The sequence below is a fragment of the Phoxinus phoxinus genome, assembly GCF_949152265.1.
Source record: "Phoxinus phoxinus genome assembly, chromosome: 25".
NCBI lineage: Eukaryota > Metazoa > Chordata > Actinopteri > Cypriniformes > Leuciscidae > Phoxinus > Phoxinus phoxinus.
The window spans coordinates 8936532-8957620 of NC_136900.1; the positions used below are offsets into that span (position 1 = coordinate 8936532).

At 38.2% G+C, this 21089-nt stretch overlaps 3 protein-coding genes across 10 annotated transcripts in view; 1 reads left to right on the forward strand and 2 right to left on the reverse strand.

Annotated features, from left to right (window-relative positions):
• Positions 1 to 9710, reverse strand: part of myrf (myelin regulatory factor) — a 41971-nt gene extending 32261 nt beyond the window's left edge. For 5 of the 6 annotated variants that reach the window (XM_079602774.1, XM_079602773.1, XM_079602772.1 and 2 more), the window contains exon 1: positions 9545 to 9710. In XM_079602774.1, coding sequence (XP_079458900.1) covers positions 9545 to 9593 — 49 coding nt within the window. In that variant the 5' untranslated portion in view covers positions 9594 to 9710. Of the gene's footprint in view, positions 1 to 2440; positions 2559 to 9544 lie in introns of those variants that run through there. The other variant, XM_079602775.1, reaches the window with a different exon arrangement.
• A 3847-nt stretch (positions 9711 to 13557) lies between these two features.
• Positions 13558 to 20100, forward strand: LOC306993185 (transmembrane protein 80-like). Of its 3 annotated transcripts, none has more exons than XM_079602800.1 (8): positions 13574 to 13620; positions 13923 to 13985; positions 14529 to 14622; positions 14889 to 14981; positions 15065 to 15266; positions 19074 to 19154; positions 19787 to 19827; positions 19963 to 20098. In XM_079602800.1, the coding sequence occupies exons 2-6, from the start codon at positions 13938 to 13940 to the stop codon at positions 19084 to 19086; spliced, it is 450 nt and encodes a 149-aa protein (XP_079458926.1). In that variant the 5' UTR covers positions 13574 to 13620; positions 13923 to 13937; the 3' UTR covers positions 19087 to 19154; positions 19787 to 19827; positions 19963 to 20098. The 3 variants fall into 3 exon arrangements, with proteins under 3 accessions (XP_079458928.1, XP_079458926.1, XP_079458927.1); XM_079602801.1 differs by having other exon boundaries at positions 13585 to 13620; positions 13969 to 13985; XM_079602802.1 differs by lacking the exon at positions 19787 to 19827 and having other exon boundaries at positions 13558 to 13620; positions 13969 to 13985; positions 19963 to 20100.
• A 52-nt stretch (positions 20101 to 20152) lies between these two features.
• LOC306993179 (uncharacterized protein) overlaps positions 20153 to 21089 on the reverse strand; it is a gene marked incomplete at both ends in the record, with an annotated part of 1797 nt that continues 860 nt past the window's right edge. Inside the window, one exon of the mRNA XM_079602794.1 lies at positions 20153 to 20997. Within this exon, the coding sequence (XP_079458920.1) occupies positions 20153 to 20997 (845 nt within the window). The remainder of the gene's footprint in view (positions 20998 to 21089) is intronic.

Here is a 21089-nt window from a genome sequence, read left to right on the forward strand (position 1 = left end):
TCTCTCTCTTTGATAGATTAGGCCACTAACGAAGCCGGAATGTGAAGAATTCGTGTGTTAGTGTTGGGAAAACTCTCTGGTCCATCAGCCTCCCACAGCCTGAGAGGGATCACATCCCGCCTCCGTGGATGTCCTGACCCAAACAGAACATCACACTTAAAACCAACACAATCCTAACTCCCAAAGCAGTTACCAACAACAGTCCATTGTGACCCAGAACATCATGGACAGGTTTGAACACCTGATGGACACCTCATGGATCATTTCTGTAGATGTGAGTAGACCCAAGAGTCAAAGCAATCACTTACCATAAACCAAATGTGCTTTACAGAATAAAATCAAAAACTATACCGAGTAACGAAACTGCTGCTCTGCAGGGTAAAAAAAACAACACTGATGTAATGTTTCGCGGTGCTGCGATTGGGGTCTCCGCTCGGACAGTTTTATGAGTGTGCCAGCAGGGCAAATAGGAACGGAGAGGGATGATTTTACTAAATAAGATCCAGATGTTTCCATCCTCCTGCTGTAAATCTGCCAGGCCAGCGCTGATAACGGCTGCGAGATTGACTGACGGGAACGAGAGTGGGGGAGAAGAGGGAGAGAGCGATGTTGAAAAAGAGAGAATGAGATGATTTTAACGAACATAGGAGAAACACACTCTTTTTAAAAAAAAATGTTTTAGGTCATTTATGATGTTCGAAAATGTGAGCCATATCGAACGTTTGTATGTGTATGATCCGTGAAGATAAAAAAAAAAGTGTTTTCTTGGGATTATTTTCAGTTACACTGTGAAATAATCAGTTTATCTTACTCAATAATGCTGAATATGTGTTGACATTTGTTCAGTGTATTCATATGCTCGTTTTAAATATTGTAAACACAACTAAATCAACTCGGCTATCCTAATCTCAATATAATACAGGTGAAACTCGAAAAATTTGAATATGGTGCAAAAGTTTATTTATTTTGGTAATTCAACTTAAAAGGTGAAACTGATATATTATATAGACTCATTACATGCAAAGTGAGATATTTCAAGCCTTTATTTGTTATAACTTGATGATTATGGCTTACAGCTTATGAAAACCTTTTCACAATATTCTAATTTTGAATTTGGGGTTTTCATAATCCCATAATCATCAAAATTATAACAAATAAAGGCTTGAAATATCCCACTTTGCATGTAATGAGTCTATATAATATATTAGTTTCACCTTTTAAGTTGAATTAAATTTAAATTAAATTAACTTTTGCCCCATATTCTCATTTTTCGAGTTTCACCTGTATAAATATATCGGCTGATCAAGAAGTATTTAGCATGAAGAACTGATGTTTCTGAACTAAAGCATTTGCTATCACTGAAGGGGCCAATTTAGAAACTCTCCCTCGAGAGCTCATTAATCACAGTCAACAATATGTCATACATCCCCTCCTCCCTGTCTCCATTTATATCTCTCCCTCTCTCTCCCTTTACCTCCCTCATATATACATACATATGTATACATATGCCCTGTTTCTCTACATCTCACGATTATTTTCTATGTGAAACCGATCATTGTATGTGAGTTCTTATGCATGTTAATCATTAAGCCCTAATTCACACCAGAGTAAAGTATGATAGAGCGAAGTCCACGACATTATCAAATGGTAAACACTACCCAGAATCCCCTTAGGTTCCTTAAAAAGACAAAAACACACACAGCATCACCGTGATCAATACAGCATTCATTTGAGTATCCACACAGTTAGAGAGGAAAACATTTGTCTTAGTTAAACAATCATTGATGCGATGAGAGAACTGTAAAATCGCAATCAGTATCGGACAAAACACACATAGATATTGTCAATCTAACCAAAATAAGGTTTTTATTGGACATTTTACTGGAGTGTTTCAGCAATCAAGCTGTTAAACCATGATGTCAATGTGTAGGCCAACCGCCAACATGATGCTAAGGTGGTTGCTATTGAGTTTTGAGTGTTTTTAACCATTGCTAGGTGGCTGCTTACTGGCTTAAAGGATCCCACCCCCAAATCTCTGTGATATTAAATGGTTTGGGTTCCTACTTTGAAACATCTTAAGTCTGTTAGTCAAAAATCACAAGTCAAATCACTCCGAAAAGCAGGCTAACAGCAATCATTCATGACTTTAGTACAAATAATGTAGAGCGAGTTACATGCTAAAGGGTTAGGAGTTTGTTCATTTAGCAAACAACACTAATAATCATACAGAACATAATTTCCATGTGTTCACACAGAAATACACACATTTCTATATACCACACATGCACACACACACTCATATACTGTAGGCTACTGAACAAATGCATGAGGTCTGGCAATGTGAATACCAGTAATAAGAAAAGACAAGAGAAGTTTACTAAAAGATAAATAGGGTGTGAGAGACACAGGTAGGATGAAGAGAGAAAAAGAGAGACGGTACCTGCTCGAAGCCACAGCATTTTGTTTTAGGATAGACACAACCTACAAAACTGAAGATGTGTGTATATGACCCAGTACGTCTCTCATATCCTTCCAAACAACATACACCTTTCCATCTCGGAGCTCAGCTGGCGGGTACAGGGTTACGTGAATGTGTGTGTGTGTGTGTGTGTGTGTTGTAATGCAGGATTAGGTCTCAGTCATGAGACAGAGCTGTACCAGGCCACCACACACAGTTCTAGTCGCCCACCAGCACTGAATGCACCGGCCGACCTGAGCTGCTTACCTACACTTCACGAACACCAGAGAGAGAGAGAGAGAGGTAAAGAGCAGTGAATGCCTTCATACAGTCAGCAGAGGAAGCAAACATGCAAAAGTCGGGTAACAATAAGGAATTCAAAGAATGATACATTTTCGGTGGGGTGTAACACATTAACAGTCCCACATGCATCAACGTTGTCAACATCTCGGCCCAATTTTAACCCCAGTGCCCCAGTTTAATCCCCACTAACATGCCGAGTCACTAGCCAGATTATCTGGTGTGGTCCGATCAGATCAGAGTTTAAATATCCCATTTTCAACAAATGAAAAGATCTGCATATGTTATTAGCGCTGGTGTCAATGGCAGAATCTATGCAGCTGAGCCTCCAGCGCCATAAGATTTTATCCATACAGTATGTGTGGATATGATGACAATATTTTTTTTTTCTATTGAGTTGTCCTTGAGAGCTACACACACACACAAAAAACAACAACATGACCAGTGTAAACTGATTCATGAGCAAATGACTCTTATGAACTGATTCTTTTGATGATTCATTCAGAAAGATCACACCGGCTGCATCTGAAATCTTCCCAGTAGGCGACAAAAGTTGTATGTCCGACAGTCCGAATTCACAATACTCAAGGCAAAAAGTACCTACTACTTCCGGTGAGATTCTGAAGTGCGTATATGGTGGACACTTTACTATCCCATGAGGCCACGGGAGAGGATTTTTGATGGAGGTGAAGCGCTAGTAGGTCACATAATGACTTTTTTTAGCAATAATGAAAGTAATTACTTATTCAAAATAAGTACGTACTCAAGAGAGTATGCAATTTCGGACATAGCCAAATGTATTACGTATTACTGGTTTGAAACAATCTGATCAATCTTTTACTGAATGAACTAACTGAATCAGGTAAGGTTAATGAATCAACATCTGATCTGACACACTTAAACTGCAAGCAACTAGCATTACTTTTAGTAAAGAAACAGAAATATAAATATTAGATAAAAAAACTACAAATGTTAAAGTACTAAAATGACTAAAACTATAAAACACTGGAAGTTCCAATAAAACGAAGGATGTGGGAATCGGATCACGGTCACCTGAAATGTGGAAAGTGTGTAATTTTTGGTTTGTTGTACTGGAACTGGCATGTGAATGTTACAGGCCTGGCTGCTCAAACACAATGCATTCCAGTGACAGCAATACACTGTTACATGAGAGAGACCACGCGCAACGGCCAAACCATTCCCTCCATCAAACATCAGCCCCAGGAACCATCTGTACCCGCACACAAGAGTGATCCATGACTTGCTGACATCGGGCTAAATGTGACCTAACCTGCCTGAATATTCTCACAAAACTCAAGAAGTGCATGACTGATATGACCATCCCACAGGAAAGAGAAATCACAAATGAGCAAAGGTGTCAAGTAACGGAGTTAGACTACAAATACTTCGTTACCTTACTTGAGTAGAAATTTTGGGTATCTATACTTTACTGGAGTAATTATTTTTCAGCCGACTTTTTACTTCGACTAACGCAATTATCTGTACTTTCTACTCCTTACATTTTAAAAATAGCTTTTTAATTTCGGCTTGTTTTCATTCCGGCTTGTCATCGTTCAAAAAACAAAAACAAAAACCTATCCAGATAAATCGCACCATCCCCGAGAGAGTGAATTTGATTGTGGTTGGATGAGAAGTATAAACATATACCATTCCGACACCCTATTGGTTTGTAAGCGATCCATCGCACCTGCACATGACACAAGTCACGTCACACTCCAGCAAGAACATAGCCAGCGTTGAGGTCGTTACTATAATAACGCGGCCTAAGCTTTTGTCCTTAATGGCATTTTTTTCCCTTACATTACTCTTACTTTTATACTTTAAGTAGTTTTGAGACCAGTACTTTTACACTTTTACTTGAGTAAAAAATCAAGTTTAACATATTGTATATGTTATCAAAATAAATAATATTAATAAATTGGAAAAAACAATTTTTTTGTGAAAATGTAGGGCGGGGCTTGATTTTGTCCAAAGGGAATTGATCGGATGGTTGTGGTTTGCTATTGGTGGATCTCATGAGAGTGACAGGTTGTCCCGCCTTTGTGCCAGTAAACGCATCATCAAAGAGAAGAGATGTTGCTACAAGAGGGAGGGGAAGCTATTAAAAACAAAAACTTTAAATTAAAGTCCCTGTAAAGGCAATTCTAAAAAAAAATTCTAAACACATTATAAATGTTAGAAATGTATTGCTAAAACATATTACAAAGACTGTGAACTGCGAAGGACTGAATTGTGGAGTTAGACCGTTAAACAGTTTTTCACCATTGCTATTTTCCGGATTTTTTGGGCGGGGCTAAAACGGGGGCTCGATGACGCACTGGAGCCCCTGAGCTACTAGACACGCCCCTACTTGATGACGCACTGGAGCCCCTGATGCTGGCCGCTCTCCCTAACTATATAAATAGAGCACATTCGCATCAGTTTGCCGATCAATCGCGAGTTACTAGTTACTACAGCCTACAGTTTGCTAGTTAGCTATGCCTTCGTCACGGAAATGCGATCACGTACTACCGGGATGCGATCATGTACGAAACAGATCGGTGTCCTTATTTAAATTTCCTAAACGATCACATCAAGAAGAGGTGGATTAATTTTGTGAAGAGCCACCTTGATGGAGAGCTGAGGATCACCACCAAAACCCGCCTCTGTAGTGATCATTTTACACGGGATAGTTTTATAAACTTTCGTCGGAGACAACTGGGATGCTCTGATAATCCGCTGTTACTGGTGAATGTGGCCGAACCGACTATCTCCCGCCTCGGCCTTCATCCTCCCGTCGCGCCGACACCTGGTGCCATCCTCGGCAGTGCGTGCCCACCAATGAGGGTAAGGTTCATTATGTAAGGTCTTTATACACCACTGAAAACATAGTTATGTATATGATATTGCATTTCTGTCAACAGATCCTCCTAAATATTACACAATGCACCTTTGCTGGCAGCCATCGCCTTGGGTGGCAAAGTGGTGAGTTTCGTGTTGTGGAGCTCACGGATGGGTTGCGGTCCAAAACATTAACTCCTACGCTGGCGTTTCGACCAATCAGCTCTGTAATACACAGTGCCTGAGTGCTTAATGTGTGCTGGTGTACCAAAACTGATACATGTGTGTTTCTGCATGTGCATGTTGGCAATTGGCATGTGTGTGTGTGTTTGTATGACCTGTGCCCTGCCCTTATCTCACCACACCCACAGCATGTATGAGTGTGTGTGTGCATCCATCTGTGTGCGCGTCTATGTCTGTTATCTCTCTCCCTCGCCCTGTCTGCACACTGTCACACTAATGGAGTCAGAATGAGGCAGCGATAGCGAAAAAGAGACGCGCGAGAGAAAGAAACATTACTCGCACCTCATTCTGTTTTTTAACAGTCTTGTAGGTATGCCAGGAATGATCCAGTGCATTAGAGAGAGGGGGCAAGCGTACCCTCTATAAGCAGCTTATGGCTACACTCAATCAGGTTAAAAACGCTTTCTGAGCGCTCTTATACCACAAGGGGTTTCGGTGCTAGATATGTTTAGAAAAATATCCTCTCCTCATCTCAGAACCAAAGGAATAGAAGCCATTAACCGTTTCCCAGAGTTCCTTTCTTTGTGAATGTCAATCCATTCCTCTAAAATGTATTCGCCAGCTTGAGACAAGTAAGACACTGTCTCAAACTGTGCTCAGATTTGCCAAGATATCAAAGGGTGTGTTCACACTTGTAGTTCGGTTCGTTCGTTTGGTCCACTTAGCGTTCGCATTGGCATTTTAACACCCAACCTAAAGATACCGAACCTAAAGGCATAGAGATATGTTCACAAGATGATTGATCAGCTTTTATAACGTATATTTTGCGAAGGAACTTACGAACATCCAAAACAATGCTGTGTTCTGCGATAAATGCGCTTGCTGTGTGCGTTCCTACATATGATGGCATTTTGACCAGCTGAGAACTCGTGAAGAGCTTATAAAATGAGTAAACGAGTCAAAACAGCGCCAGGAATCCCTCCGTCACACACACAAACACAGATCTGCTGCGAGGAGATGCGGTTCTGACGCCTGTAGTGAACTGTGATGAGCAACATGATGAGAAAAAACAGGTACAGGTATCCATTCTGTCCTTTTTAGGGTCGCATCTAGAGACATCATGTCCTGTTTTTGGTTCGTTTACATGTCTTTGGTCCGTGTTGCGTTCATATTTCAGTCGAACCGCACCAGAGTTCGTTTGGAATCGACTCATCTTTTCAGAGTCTCAGTCGGTCCGCTTGTTTGATGCACCAGGGTTCAGATGGCAGCGTTCACACTTACTCAGATGAACCGCACTAACAGAGCAATCGCACCAGAGTTCGCTTTAATCCAAACAAACATGCCAGGTGTGAACACACACTAAATCTCAATCAAAAGTCTAATATTTCAATATAAACATGTAAAGATCTGAGCTGCTATCCTTTTACTGTATGACAACTGAAATGTGCCTGTTTTTTCCCCCAAGGAATTGTCTGAGAAACATCCAAGACAAACTTGATATTTGAGTGAAACTCTATTACATTGTTTGAATTTCGATAGAGCGAAATCTGAGCAATAAAATGTTCCTCTTGGACAGCTGAGGGTCAAATCAGACAAACAGCTCAATCTGCCTCTTCTTTTGTGCTTTGTGTTGCTGTACTCCACAATGGATGTTCATTTAAGACACCCCCCTCCCCGCTTCACTAAACACACAAACACAAACAAACAGAGAACAAACACACGGAGCATTCATTGGAAATCGTGAACATGGAGTACAATCGAAAACAGCAACCAGTCATCAATTCAATACACACAGTCAAACAATAGAAAAACTTCAACTGATATGAATCAGAATCTCATTCAAGTTATATCTACCGCCTGGTTAACAACAGTGTTCTCAAAAACACAAACAAACCATAAACAGACTCCTGAACAAAAACTGTGAATTTGTAATATTTACAAAAATATATAAGTGTGTCCACACCACAATTCTTCCGTAATTCACACATCGCACACTTATACTGTTGTTTCCCTATTTCTGAGTACTTGTGTGTCTCTGAGGAAAAGGCTGTCAGAACATCTCCAGTATTTTCTGCCTTACTCCCCAAAATGAAGAATGTAAACATGTGAAATTCTCGTTAAAGAGCAGTTCTTGACGGCCATGAACTCCAGAGCCCAAAGAAGTCAACAGTGTTTACAGTGAAACGCTGTCATATATACAAACCGTTACACCTGCTCTGAGAACACGCACTCGCGCCTAATGATGTGCCACAAATTATGGTTGGAAAATCCCTCCAAAATAAATAGTTCGGCTTAGAACCCGTTGTAAAAAAAACGACGGCTTTTATCTGTCAAGAATGACAGAGAACGAATTTGACCACTCTGAGGGGACAAATGAAGTTAAAAGCTTTCGGAAGAAAAGAAAAACGATTACGATAAGAAAAGAGTGAAGAAAAACTGCAGAAGGAAATAAATCCACACTTTGCAGTGATGTCACTAAAAGACCGAATAACACAAAAAATATATCCAGGTCAAATTTAACACGTAAAGGAAAAGGGAAAAAAAGTAAGAAATTACATGTGAAGTTGCATCTATTTATCTTTTATAATTTTCATTATTCGCAAAGTTGATTCTCATAATTGTAATTTAAAATAATAATAATAATAATACAAAATATACTGTAATAAAAATGTTAATGTTTAACTCAAGACAAATACTAGCCTATATATATATATTACTTTTAAAATAATATTTATAATTTCTTACATTAGGCTATATTAATTATGAGTTGTTGTTTTTGCATTTTCGTCGGAAATTGCGCTTAATATTAAACTGTCATGAAGACAATGCAAAAAAAAATATCTTAATTTTCTTTAAGCAAAACACAATTTCTTATTTTCATTCTTATTTTGACCGATGGCACGGCATGGAGAAATAAGAAGATATCACATCTGATTCATTCTTTTGTTTTCATCTTATTTTCTTGCTCAACAGCCGCAACTATCTATTCATTAATCCATCAATCTCTTTAGTTCTCTTATTCTCGTTGTCTCTGCCTTAACCATTACAAACACACCATTTATCACATTCCTCTGTCCTTCCCAGTGTTTCTCCTCAAACCCCTCCTCCTCTCTCCTCTGGATTTCATCCTTCGCTCCCTGCATCCGTACATCATCTCTCTCTTCAATCCTCTCCACCTTTTCTGCCCAAACATTCCTCCCTGGGATGGCTCATCAGTGGCTGTTTTTATGTCTTTTGACAAATTTAATCCTCCTAAATCACACGACAATAATGTCTGAAACATGTCAAAAGCATTATCAGTGAAATATGACACACAATATGTGACTCTGAAATAGATCAGTGTAGAACATTTAACAACAATCATCATTACTACTAACTAGTGATTTCTTTCTGAATCACTTCAGGTGCATCACCAGCATGAAGTAACATAAAACATCAAGGTTTGTTGAATATAGACAATACAATAGCAGGTTCTTGAACATGGCAATACCATGTTTTTATTATTATTGCTTGTTCTGACCCTTAAAATGACTTTCATTGCTGTAAGTTAACTCAATGCAGTCAGGTTGACTCGGACATGCTCACATAGGCTATTAAATCAGACTTTAAGTTTGCATTTTACCCGGGGAAAAAAAAACGTGATGTAAATAAGAGTACCAAGGTATTACCATCTGATCCATCACTGTATTAGGGAAGAAATAGTGATCTGACAAGCAACATTATTTTGAACTGTCACATCAACAGGTCAATGAACTGTCTTACCCTCGAAGAATCTCTGTAAGGCCTCCGTTTCATCAATCACTGCATCCATTCTAGCGGCTCCCGCTTATAAACTCCATGAACGTGAACGGACGATCCTCCGGCGCGCGGGAGCGGCGGGAGTCGCGTGCACTTCAAACTCTCATCATCCCTGTTCGGCAACTTGACGCACAATTATCTTTATATAACAACACGCCTCGGAACTTCCTCGAACGAATTCACTATCAATATCTCCTCTGGATAATTAATGGATGTTATTTAAAAACAGTTTCAGTTCCTTCCGTAAGTAAAAAAAAAAAAAAATCCTTTTTCTGAGGAGATTTTACCTTTGAATGTCAGGTGGAGGCATATTCCAGTTTTCCCCCCAGATGATATCGGTTATTTGTTACTGCGATCGGTCATTACGGATTGTAATAATAATAAATTGTCATTTGAAGTTGGAAAGTATTTTTAATCGATAAAAAAAAATTATCCTGTGAGCGGGTTTTGCGCGCACCAACCTGCGCTCGAGCCAGTTTCAGTGGTACGCGCTCTGCGCTCAACGTCCTTCTCTGCGCGCTCTCGCTCGTCTTGCGCTGTGCGCGCGCGCGCTCCATGCGCCCGTGGGCGAGCGCTTGAGCAAAGACAAATGCCCGTGAAAATATAGTTTTAACAAGGATTTCCATTGCAGTTTGCTGTTTTACTTCTGAAAGTGACTTTTCGGGCCAACTACAGAGGCAGGGCAGGTTTTCTATTAAAATAAAGCTCTGCAATTGACTGCAAAAGACAACTCCAAAACACAAACGAGATAACGTTACAGTAGGCATATTAAGATAGTTAACTACACATAAACAAACATAATAGCATCACATAGGCATAACTGACAGTTTTTGCAGTGTTTACAATATGTAAATGAGTGATTTTAGGTATAGGCTACTTATATAGTCTTTTACACATTCTGAAGTTCATTTATCATTTACACTATACTCAAAAGGCTACTTTCAAGAATATAGTATTTGAAACTTTTAAGTGTATGGTAATCATTTAGTACCATGGTAACCATATCTCAAACTAGCATAATATTACCATACCATACACTGTAAAAAAAACTAAAAAAAACTTTGCTGCTTTAAATTTTTTAAGTACAATCAACTTGGATGTTTAAGTAATTTCAACTTAAATAAGATTAAACTGACAAAAATGTAGCAAATTGCTTAACTTATTATTTTGCTAAGTTAAAGTAATGTAAAAACATATCTTGTCAAAACGTATTGATCATACAATTTTTGACCGCTTATAGGCTAGTTATTTTACATATTTTATTTACACATTTAAATACATTTTTCATGAAGTGCACATACAAAAACGATATGGTAATATCATGATTTTGAACAGTATGATGATAATATTATGGCACATGAATATGATAATCATATTTCTTTCGCTTATTTCATATTTATCTTCTCATATATGCCTAGTATTTCATGGTTTAAAAATATTGTAGCATCACATCGGTTGTGTTGGTTGAGGGATTGTGAATGAATGAGGTGTAACGCCATCATTTATCACTGCATGAGCTGAGTGATCTGTTTCTCTCGCTTCTTTATCCGCGACCTCTTTACGAACAATGACCCTGTGTCCATCACACCCCCCTCCCAATCAAATGCAGTTTTGTTGTTTTTACTCACAGCTGGAGCATCTTTCTCTCTCTCTCTTTCTCTCACCCTCCTTTTTCCTCTGTTTGACCTGAACAACACGCCCGTTCTTCCCACGACACACTGCGTGGATTGTTTGGGAGGACGCAGGCGAGAAAAAGAGAGCTTGAGGCTGCAGAGACAAAGAAACATCTGGCTGTGTTAATGCACTTCGTCTAAATGTGAGCGTAGCTGTATATGTGTGGCCGCACACATGTGACCCTGTCCTGTTAGTCCACCACACAATGAATGTGTGTGTGTGTGTTTACATGGGAGTGTGTGCATGTGAAGTTACAGCATGTCTTACTCTGGCTGTATACTGCTATTGTTGATTCGGAGTCATTGAGACCATGTCATTCAGTAATCTATAACCAAATGATGACTGTCAGACACTGTTGTTTGAGAACCCTGTGCTGCTAAAATAAGTTAGTAGTGAAATAAACCCCCTACGGCTACCAACCCTATAACCTGCGCGCCCCCCCAAAAAATTGGTTTTTTTTTAAAATCATATTTCACACAAAAAAATGGGGTGGTGTTAAAATTTCCCCTCTCTCTCTTTCAGCAGGTGTGTTCTTTCACTGACTAATGTGTCTTATCATACATTCCAGTAAATTACGAAGTGTGTGTTTTTTCTAGGTGTGTGTGTGTTTACATAAATATTTATGTGAATTTGTATGTGTGTGTGTGGTTACTGTCTGCAGATATTTTAGAGGCAGGGTAGGCTATAGGAGGCGATTTGTTACAGAAACATTTTTGTTGTCGATTTTCACGTAGCTACAGATGACAATGTTGTCAAAACGATCCAGTTCACACGGATCCGCGAAAATAGAAAAGCATAAGAAATGTTTTAAACACTATTATTCATGCCAGGCCAAAAGTCACTTTGTAAAGAAACACTTACGCGCCTTTAGACTGAACACATAGTACGCATGCGCATGATTTTACCGTTTTTTACATATTCATGTTTTTGTTGTTTATATGAAGATGATTAACATGGAGAATTGTTTTCAAAAACGTGCACTTTGAAACCCGTTTTCAAAAGTTTGCGCTTTGCAGGACCCCAAAACACTGTAGGCCTATTCGTGAAAAATGAACGGGCAAAAGGCATAAAAGATTCCGTTTTTTATTGAAAGAGGTGTCATGTAAACGGCCCCTAAGATAAAACCCTTAATAGTAAATGTTTCCATATGTGTACAGTATTAAGAAAATTTTATTTCATGTAGCCTAACTTCAGTTGCATGTGTCAAGCAGTGCAAATCTTTTAATTCGTTTATGAAAGTATTAACCCTTAATTGTCAGTGTCACGCTAGCCCGGATGCTTGGCGCTCTTTTTTTTATTGCTTTTTTCCATGCTTTTCCCATAGAGGCTTTTCCCCCCTACCAAACACTCAAAATTCATCCTGTGAAAACCATTTTGAAATCGGACATTGCGTTACTTACCATGGAAAGGGTAACCATTTAACGGGCTCCTCCCCCTATGGGTGGAGTCATGTTTCATATTATAACATTTATTTTAACTATTTTATAATCCAAACTTTTTCTAATCTTGACAAAACACATCGTTGGAAAGGTCTAAGACTCGAGGTTTCATATCTGGCGACTGTTTTGTGTCAGAAGTGATATTGTGACAGAGATGTATTAATTTGTTACTGGAGAACGCATTAAAAAAAATATACGGAATGTGGGTGTCTCCCGGTGGCTATTTCTGGTATTACAACATATCAAAGAAACTTGTGATTTCAACTTCAAATTTGGTTTAAAATTACTTTGATTTGATAGCAATTTTAGAGTAAAAATGATTTGTATAAAATACAAAATGTTTAGTAGGCTACAGTACATTTGCTTTACAGTAAACTTAAACTTTAATGCAAACACTTTAATTTTTTGAGGTGCTTTCACTTCAGTTGAGTGTTTTCTTTAAAATGAGACCAAAATTTAGTCTGTATTCCACATATATAAAATATTCCACAGCCTTCCTGAATTACAACCAGTTATGTTTGGATAATGCATTTTCACGCCTGTGCCCAAACAGTTAAAATAAAAACCCAATCACAGCATAATTTCGATTGATTAAAAATATGATCCACATTGATTGAGTCTGTCTTATGAAAAAAAAAAGAAAAGAAAAAGACAAATAAACTAAATTATTGGTTACACTGTTCAAATTTTGCTTTCTTGTTCTTTTTTAACATTAAGTAATATTTTAAGTGCATTGGAATGCTGTATTATATATGTATTTTGTTTTAAATTTGCTATTAAAAAAATAAAAAATAAATAAAATCCTGTAATCCTGTAATCACGTGCTGCGTTGACGTCACTCCTGTTCACTAGGAGGCGCCAAAGACTAAACACTGAGCGAACGAAGCGGAGAGAGGGACAGAATCAAGATGGCGATTGGACGTGCAGGTAACCCGCTCCGTTGCCATAGATACTGATTTTATCATCGAAAATAAACCATACTGTCTATGAAATAAACGCAGTTTCCCACATATTACAGTGAAAGCTTTATGTTTTTGTAATATTTTGAATGGTTTCAAACATTTCACCGTTTTTTGTGTGGTTTAATTGCGTGCTATGCCTTGTCGAGGTTCCTGTGCTGTAACTTTATGGAAAAGCGAAATGTAGTTTAATATGTAACTCTGAAAGTGCCAGAAATGTTTACTATTTCATTTGATATGTCCGAAGTGAGCATATTTGGATTCTCTTAGGTTGTTTTATTTAAGATGTCAAATGTAATTGTGCTTTTTCCTTTAGGCAAAAACAACAGTGTTGTATCCTTTGTCAGTTTGTGAATATTCACGGAATAACAGTCCCTGAACAGTAATAAATTAACGGATGGATGGATGGAAAACTGAGGGGGAAGATAGAAATAATAAGCAGAACAAAGCATTATTGAACTTATTGAAAAATATCTAACTATCTGTCTCTTTGTCTGACTGTCTATGAGGAGAACCATACACTTTCAAACTTTAGTCTTTTAAAGTCTCTCTCTCTCTCTCTCTCTCTCTCTCTCTCTCTCTCTCTCTCTCTATATATATATATATATATATATATATATATATATATATATTATATACCATATAAAACAGTTAGCCTATGTGAACTACTTTTCATTTCAATTAATATTCATTCTACTTCCTTAGATTCAAATTTAAATTGCATTTCTTCATCCTTTTTGCCAACTCAATTCAAATTCATAATAATTAATTAGATTTATAACATAGTAGCCTCATGTTTTATTATCATATTCATATACTCATATAGTATTCATAAGAATACTTTTGCATGTTTTAAGCCTTAATCAACAACACCAGCTCTCATCTGTGCTGCTCCAGATCCTGCTGTATCTCTCGGCAGCTTTCGGTGTGTTTTACTTTCTGTCCACCCTCTCTATGATCATCTACAAGAGTGAGTACAACTTATCAATGTCCTTTTTTTTTCTTTTCTTTTTTTTCTGCTTAGTCAAGCATCACTTGTACTATTACGGTTATGAATTTGACCTAACCATAAGTATTAGGCTACATTTTATTGTACATTTTAACTCTTCCTGCTCTGTTTGTGCTACAGACATGCATGATACTTCAAATCATTTGTCTTGTTAAGGAGAGGTGTACAACAATCAAGAGATGAAATAAAATGCATGTACATCTTGTGGTTTTTATGCCTTTTGACAGCTCATGTGTTGAGTTACCCTGTTGGCCGACTCGCTTTAGACGTGTGTCTGCTGTTTCTAATGGCCGGCCTTGAGGTCCTGAGGGTGTACTGGGGTGAGATCCTATTTTTGTTTAGTAAAAAAAACATATTTTAGTAAAACATTTTCATTGGCCTTGTGTCAATCTCTTTTCCTCAGGGATCAGGGGAAACCTACAGGAGAGCGAGGGCTACACGGGTTCGAATCTGATCGCCACCGGGGCCACAGTGCTGCTGGCGCTCTATTTTGTCATTTGGCAGTCGTACGTCCTGCGAGCTGATGTCATCATTGGCGCCATCTTGCTCTGCTTTTACGGCCTAACAGGAATTGTGGGGCTCGGGACGCTGGCTCGCTTCACCAGGTCAGAGTTCACATGCTTGTAGTTTTGGACACCTGGTTTTCTGTTACAAAATCTAGTGAGCTCCCTTGCTCAGTAAAGCTGCATCAAATGGATTTAAAATGTGTGTCATCCAAACAGCATTTCTCCCGCAAAGCTCACGAGACTCTTAACTCGCAATTGATTTCAGTTGAGTGTGTCTGTTAGCTTGATGGTAAACTAATGACACATAATAAACATAAAAATATATAACACACATGCAGTGCTCAACATTAACGCTTGTCTGCTTGTTCAGGACAAGTGGATTTTTTGAAGGGGAAGTGAAAGAAAATTTTACTTGCCCATCCAGAACAACGTCAATACCAAAAATAACTAGGGAATAATTAAAACGTGAGAATGATTTGATTACATTTAGTGTAAGTAGCGATTGATGGTGGATAATAATATGTAATATATAATGTACTGACAGTAACAAGGTTGTGCTCTCGAGGACAAATCAAATCTTCAGTTTTTATATTTATAACATATTATACAGGTAAGCAACATCACACTTGAGTGCTGTTTTCATTACTAAATTATCTAGCGTTTTGAACGAATCGGTTCAAAAGATTCAATGACCCATAAAATCTCATATTATTTAAAGGGCACCTATTATGACATTTAAAATGTTCCTAATGTTGTTTTGGAAGTCCCCAACAACAGTTTTACATGCATGCAATGACAAAAAACACTTTTGTTGTCGTATAATATGCATTTATTTTTACCTGATTTGCTCACCGACTCCCAAATGATTCGTTCAATGACTCATTTTTCCAAACCCCTCCTTTGCGCGACGCTAATCTGCGGTGATTGGTCAGATGACCCAGCAGTGTTTACATAGATAATACTTCTTGTTTAAAGCTGCAGTCCGGCACTTTTTTGGGGTTAAAAATATAAAAAAAAGACATTTTTGAAAAAAAAACGTAACCAGCCAGTGTTCAAAACGATCTGCTTGCCTTACCTCGATTCAAAACGGTAAGCTTGTAATAATGATTTTAATTCCAGTGGTACTGGTGGATTTCCGCGGGAATTTCGAGCATGTCTTTGCGTCATTACGTCACTTCTGTACACATAGAGAAGGAGTCCCCGGCTAGCGTGTGTGGACGATGGAGGTGGAGATTTAGCTCAGCACTTGGTATGGCGGATCCCGAAAGTTTAAAGCGACAATCACCAGTGACAACTGGAGATTCACCAGTTGTAAAACCCAAAGACTTCGGACTTCAGAGTGGCTACAGAAAAAATATATTTTTCACGTTTTGACGTGATAAGCAATCGTTAGATTTAATCAGCATGATATAGCCTACTGCAATGCTTCCCCCCACCCCCCGAATTTGGTCAGAACAAAAGTGAATGTTACTTACTTGTTCAGATGACATTTTCCGATGAAAATTCTAATGTTGACACCTTCAAAAAGTATACTCTGACATTGCTGATGACAGTACAGTATCCACAGCGACGCGGCAGCGACAGGTTCTCCTCAATACACTGTGTTCATCCGCGCTGTTTCATGCCGATTTACCACCCACGCACAGTTAATAATTCCGCTTATAACTGCAATTGCAGATTTCTAACAGAGATGGCGACAAAGAGGAAAAACGACGGACTGCAGCTTTAACACGGAGTACAATGATGCTTTTATCAATTAAATTGTGTTATAATAATGATTATAGTCCACAGCTTTGTAGTTTGTAGTAAAAAACTAAAAATAAGATAAAGAATTTAATGTTATGTTAGCGAGCATAGCCCAGAGTTCATATTGTAAAAGCACAATCAGTCTTTGTTTGCGTTAGCCCGATGCATAAACATAACGTTTTTACAAAAAAAAAAAAAAAAGCAGTTACGTTACTACGAGGTATTACTCTATTCTTTAAGACAACTCCGAAAACAACGACAAACACTTCACATATCTCAATATAATTGCCATTGAAGACCTAGAAGCTAAACGGTGCTTTAATTACACAACAAACAAAATCATTATTAAGCATGTTACATAAAACATAAAAGCAACAATTATTAATAACACTTACTGGTTGTGATACGGAGGAGGAAGCTGATGCAAATACACTTGGAACTGAACCTTCCTTCAGTATCATCCGGCTCGCGAATCCAAGTTTGATTGCATTTAAGTTGGTAAAGCAATCGTCTTCAAAATGGCGCGAACAAAGCACAAGGCTCGGACTATACTTCTGTGGTATAGTTGTATATATGAATTGTAGCCACTTAGTCTTCAAATGCTCCTCCTCGGGCAGATTTGGGCGCACTTCAGAACACAGCGTCTCGTCGCCATGATATTTTCCCTGGCCTTGGAGCGCAATAAGTGGGCGTATCGTATTTAAATAACTTGACAAGTTGACGTCATCTAGTCAGAGAAAAAGCTTCGGTCTTCTAACGATTCATAAAAATGACTCAGAGTCGACTCTTACTTTTGAAAGACAATAACTTTATATACGGTGCACTTTCATATTTCAAACTTTCCAGGATGTTTTTGTTCACTTAGATCTATGTTACACACTACATGAAAGGTAAATTTCAAAATTCCATAATAGGTGCCCTTAAATACATTTGTAATTTGTTCTGTGTAAATGATTTAGTTTGATTGGTAACAGCCCTATAGTGTCTTATTATTCTAATTGAATTTATTGATAACATTTAGGAATTTAAAATGAAAGATTAAGCATACATTTAATTAGGCCAGGGAAAAAAATGCCCTTTATAAAGAAAAAAAAAAGCCCTCTGTGTAAATAGCTCAAATATGCAGATTTAAATGTCAAAACTCATATATTGCTTCATAATAAAACTTATGTAACACGGAAATTCTATTTTTGTTTCCGGACAAGCAACTTTTTTGTACACGGACAAGTGAATAACTTATTTACTTATAATTGATAATGTCGAGCCCTGCACATGGATATTTCAATTTCAATACATTTCGGTATATAAATTATATTACACTGTTTTACACAAGACTTCTTAATGTGAAATGTTAATGTGAAATTATTTTCACCTTCCTGTAGTAGAGCATAATGTGATTATCTCAACAGAACAGAAGTTTTATGTAATGAGCATTGCGAATTTGTGAGTTGTTGTGTACTCTCTGTCTTTTTAGAGCTTCTTTTTTTAACGTTCTACCTATGTAGCTATCTTGCTAGGTTTTAAAACAGAGCCTGTAAGTTGCACTATATATATGTTTATGTTTGTGGCTTGGCTTCTCAGACTAACCCAGACTGTACCGTCATTATCAGAACAAAAGAATCGTAAAATGAGCGTGTGGACAAAGCAAAGTAAATGTGTCGGCCCACGCAGAGCTGCAGTTACAGTGAATGGCCTCCTGAATGAACCACACTTTAATAATTCAAACTCAGAGACTGGCCTTTAGAAAATGAGCCGAGTTTCATTCACGAGAAAAACACGGTAAACAAAAGAGACGGAAGACATTAGTAACATTAGGCTCTTAAAAGTCAGACAGCGTAATCTCACGTTTCTTAAAGTCTGTTCGCAAAAGTCAGATATCTCAAAACGTCTCATGAAATTCTTCCAAAACTAAATCGGAGCTGTTATCCTGTTAGCTGTATACTCCCACTGTGTGTGAACAATTCAATTCATCTTGTTTTATTTATCCTTATTTTATTGAGAAACATCTGAGACACAGTTTGATACTGAGGCGAAACAACCATTAATTCTCATAAGCATTATGTCTTGTATTGGTTTTGTCATGAGATGTATGCTCACTTAAGTGTGCTTTATATTGAGCAAGTGTCTGTGGTGTTGATTGTGTCTTGTTTTCTTTTCTAGTGTTTACTCCTGACAGTGGCTACAGCGGACAGGCTGCCGGAGATTTTCATTGCTATGCAACCGACTACTGTTTCCTTATCTGTAAGAATCGCACAGCTTTCTCTAGGACACTTATGTGTCATTTAAAAAAAAGATTTGTCAAAATTGTATTTATTTTTGAAGTAGACAAAGTTAGCAACTGCACTTTTAATGTGTAAGATCCCTGTTTCTTTTTTTTTAAAACTTAAAAAGTACTTTTTATACTCATTTTAATAATTTTTCAAATATTAAGAATGCATTACTTTTTTCTTGTGCACTTTTTTGTTTGTTAGACAAAATGAAGAAGACCTTATTCAAACAAACTTTGTTTCCAACATTTTGTCTCCAATCGTGTGACACAATTTACTTTGGTGTGACAAACAGAAAAGAAATAAGTTACTGTAGTAAATATCTTTATTAAACAATTGTTTGGTAAACAATTGAGTGTAATAAAAGTTATATTTTATAAAAAGAAATCATGTTTTGTTAAAATGTCCCTACATTTCACATAATTTAGAGAAATGCTGCATTTTTAATTTAAGTTTAAAATTTGTTGACATTTATAATCAAGACAAATCAATAATGATGCAGAATATTTTACATCTTTGCCTTAAAGATTTTACATTATAAATAGATTTAAAGGAATACAACGTAATTCAAACAATTTGATATCATGTTCTCTCCATTACTCGAAGATCCGTGAGCGAGCAGCATCTGTTGGCTTCATCACAATGAGGTACAAAGTCGAAAGGCACTTCCTGTAAATCAATTATGTAAAAACACTCTTACTGTTTCTCACTTTTACTTACCTGCATAAGTTGCTTTGATTTAAAGAGTCTCCAAAATGATGAAATGTAAACATTTATTTCAGGTTTGATTTTACTGGCTGGATGGACACCCAGAATAAACGAAATGGAGCGCTGACACCAGGGTGGATGAACCGGGGAGCTCTGATAGACAGCTGTGGCAGGAACATCTGGGGCAGCCATGACACGAACCACTGCAACTGAGGCAGATGAGATCTGGCATTGAGAACTTGAAGATCTGGCCATGAAGAACTTCTAGGACCAGGCAGTCATGACAGGAACCATCACAGGAAGCTTTGGATACCAGGATGGCTGACACGAGGATATCTGGGATTGAGATGACCTTGAGACAACAACAGGATCATTTGGAGTGCCAGTGGCAGTTGAGACAGAGCTCTGAAGTGGCAGGAACCTGGACTTGAGCAGACATGAGGTCTGGAAACAAAGGAAACTTTTCGAGTGGCCATAGCAGGAATCTCTGAGGTTAGACAGACTTCTGAGAAAGACGAGTTCTGGCTTTCGAATGGCCACAGAACCTCTGAGGTGGCACTTCTGGGCCCAGGAGGCCACGACTGAAACCTCTGGGCCTGGACGGAGATGACTGGGAGCTTGGAAACCAGAGTGGCTGAGATGGCCTTTGGTGCTTGCTTCGGCTGGGGCCTTTGCAGGAACAAAGACAAATCTGTCAGGAATGGAGTGACCATGATAGGAAAAACAAAAAGGGGCAACCAAAAGAAGTATGTACATGTATACAATATGTACAGTGCTCTCTGGATGCAGTACCGCCAGATGCAAATACTGCTCCCTCAAGCCAAGGCGCAAGATGCTACACAAGGTTTGCTCGCCCCGCAAGACGCAAAGGTGAGAGGAGGGATGATGCGTCTCCCATTGCAGCCCGCAAGACGCCAACTGGAGTGGCCTTATGTGACGACCTGAAACAAAACAGATTTTACTTGCCGAATTCTTCCTATGAGATAATAAATAATTTTTAGCTGATCTTAGGTTCACTACCTTAAACCAGTTGTGAGACAGGATCTGCCCCAGACTAAGTCGCCGGCTTGGCTTCTCCTTCAGCAGAGCCCTGAGGAGACGACAGCATTCTGTGCAGGAAGACGTCTGGTTATTACCTGAAACTTTACATCTGCTCTATTCGATCATGTTAAGATGTTTTGTATGATTGTGAATTATTAAT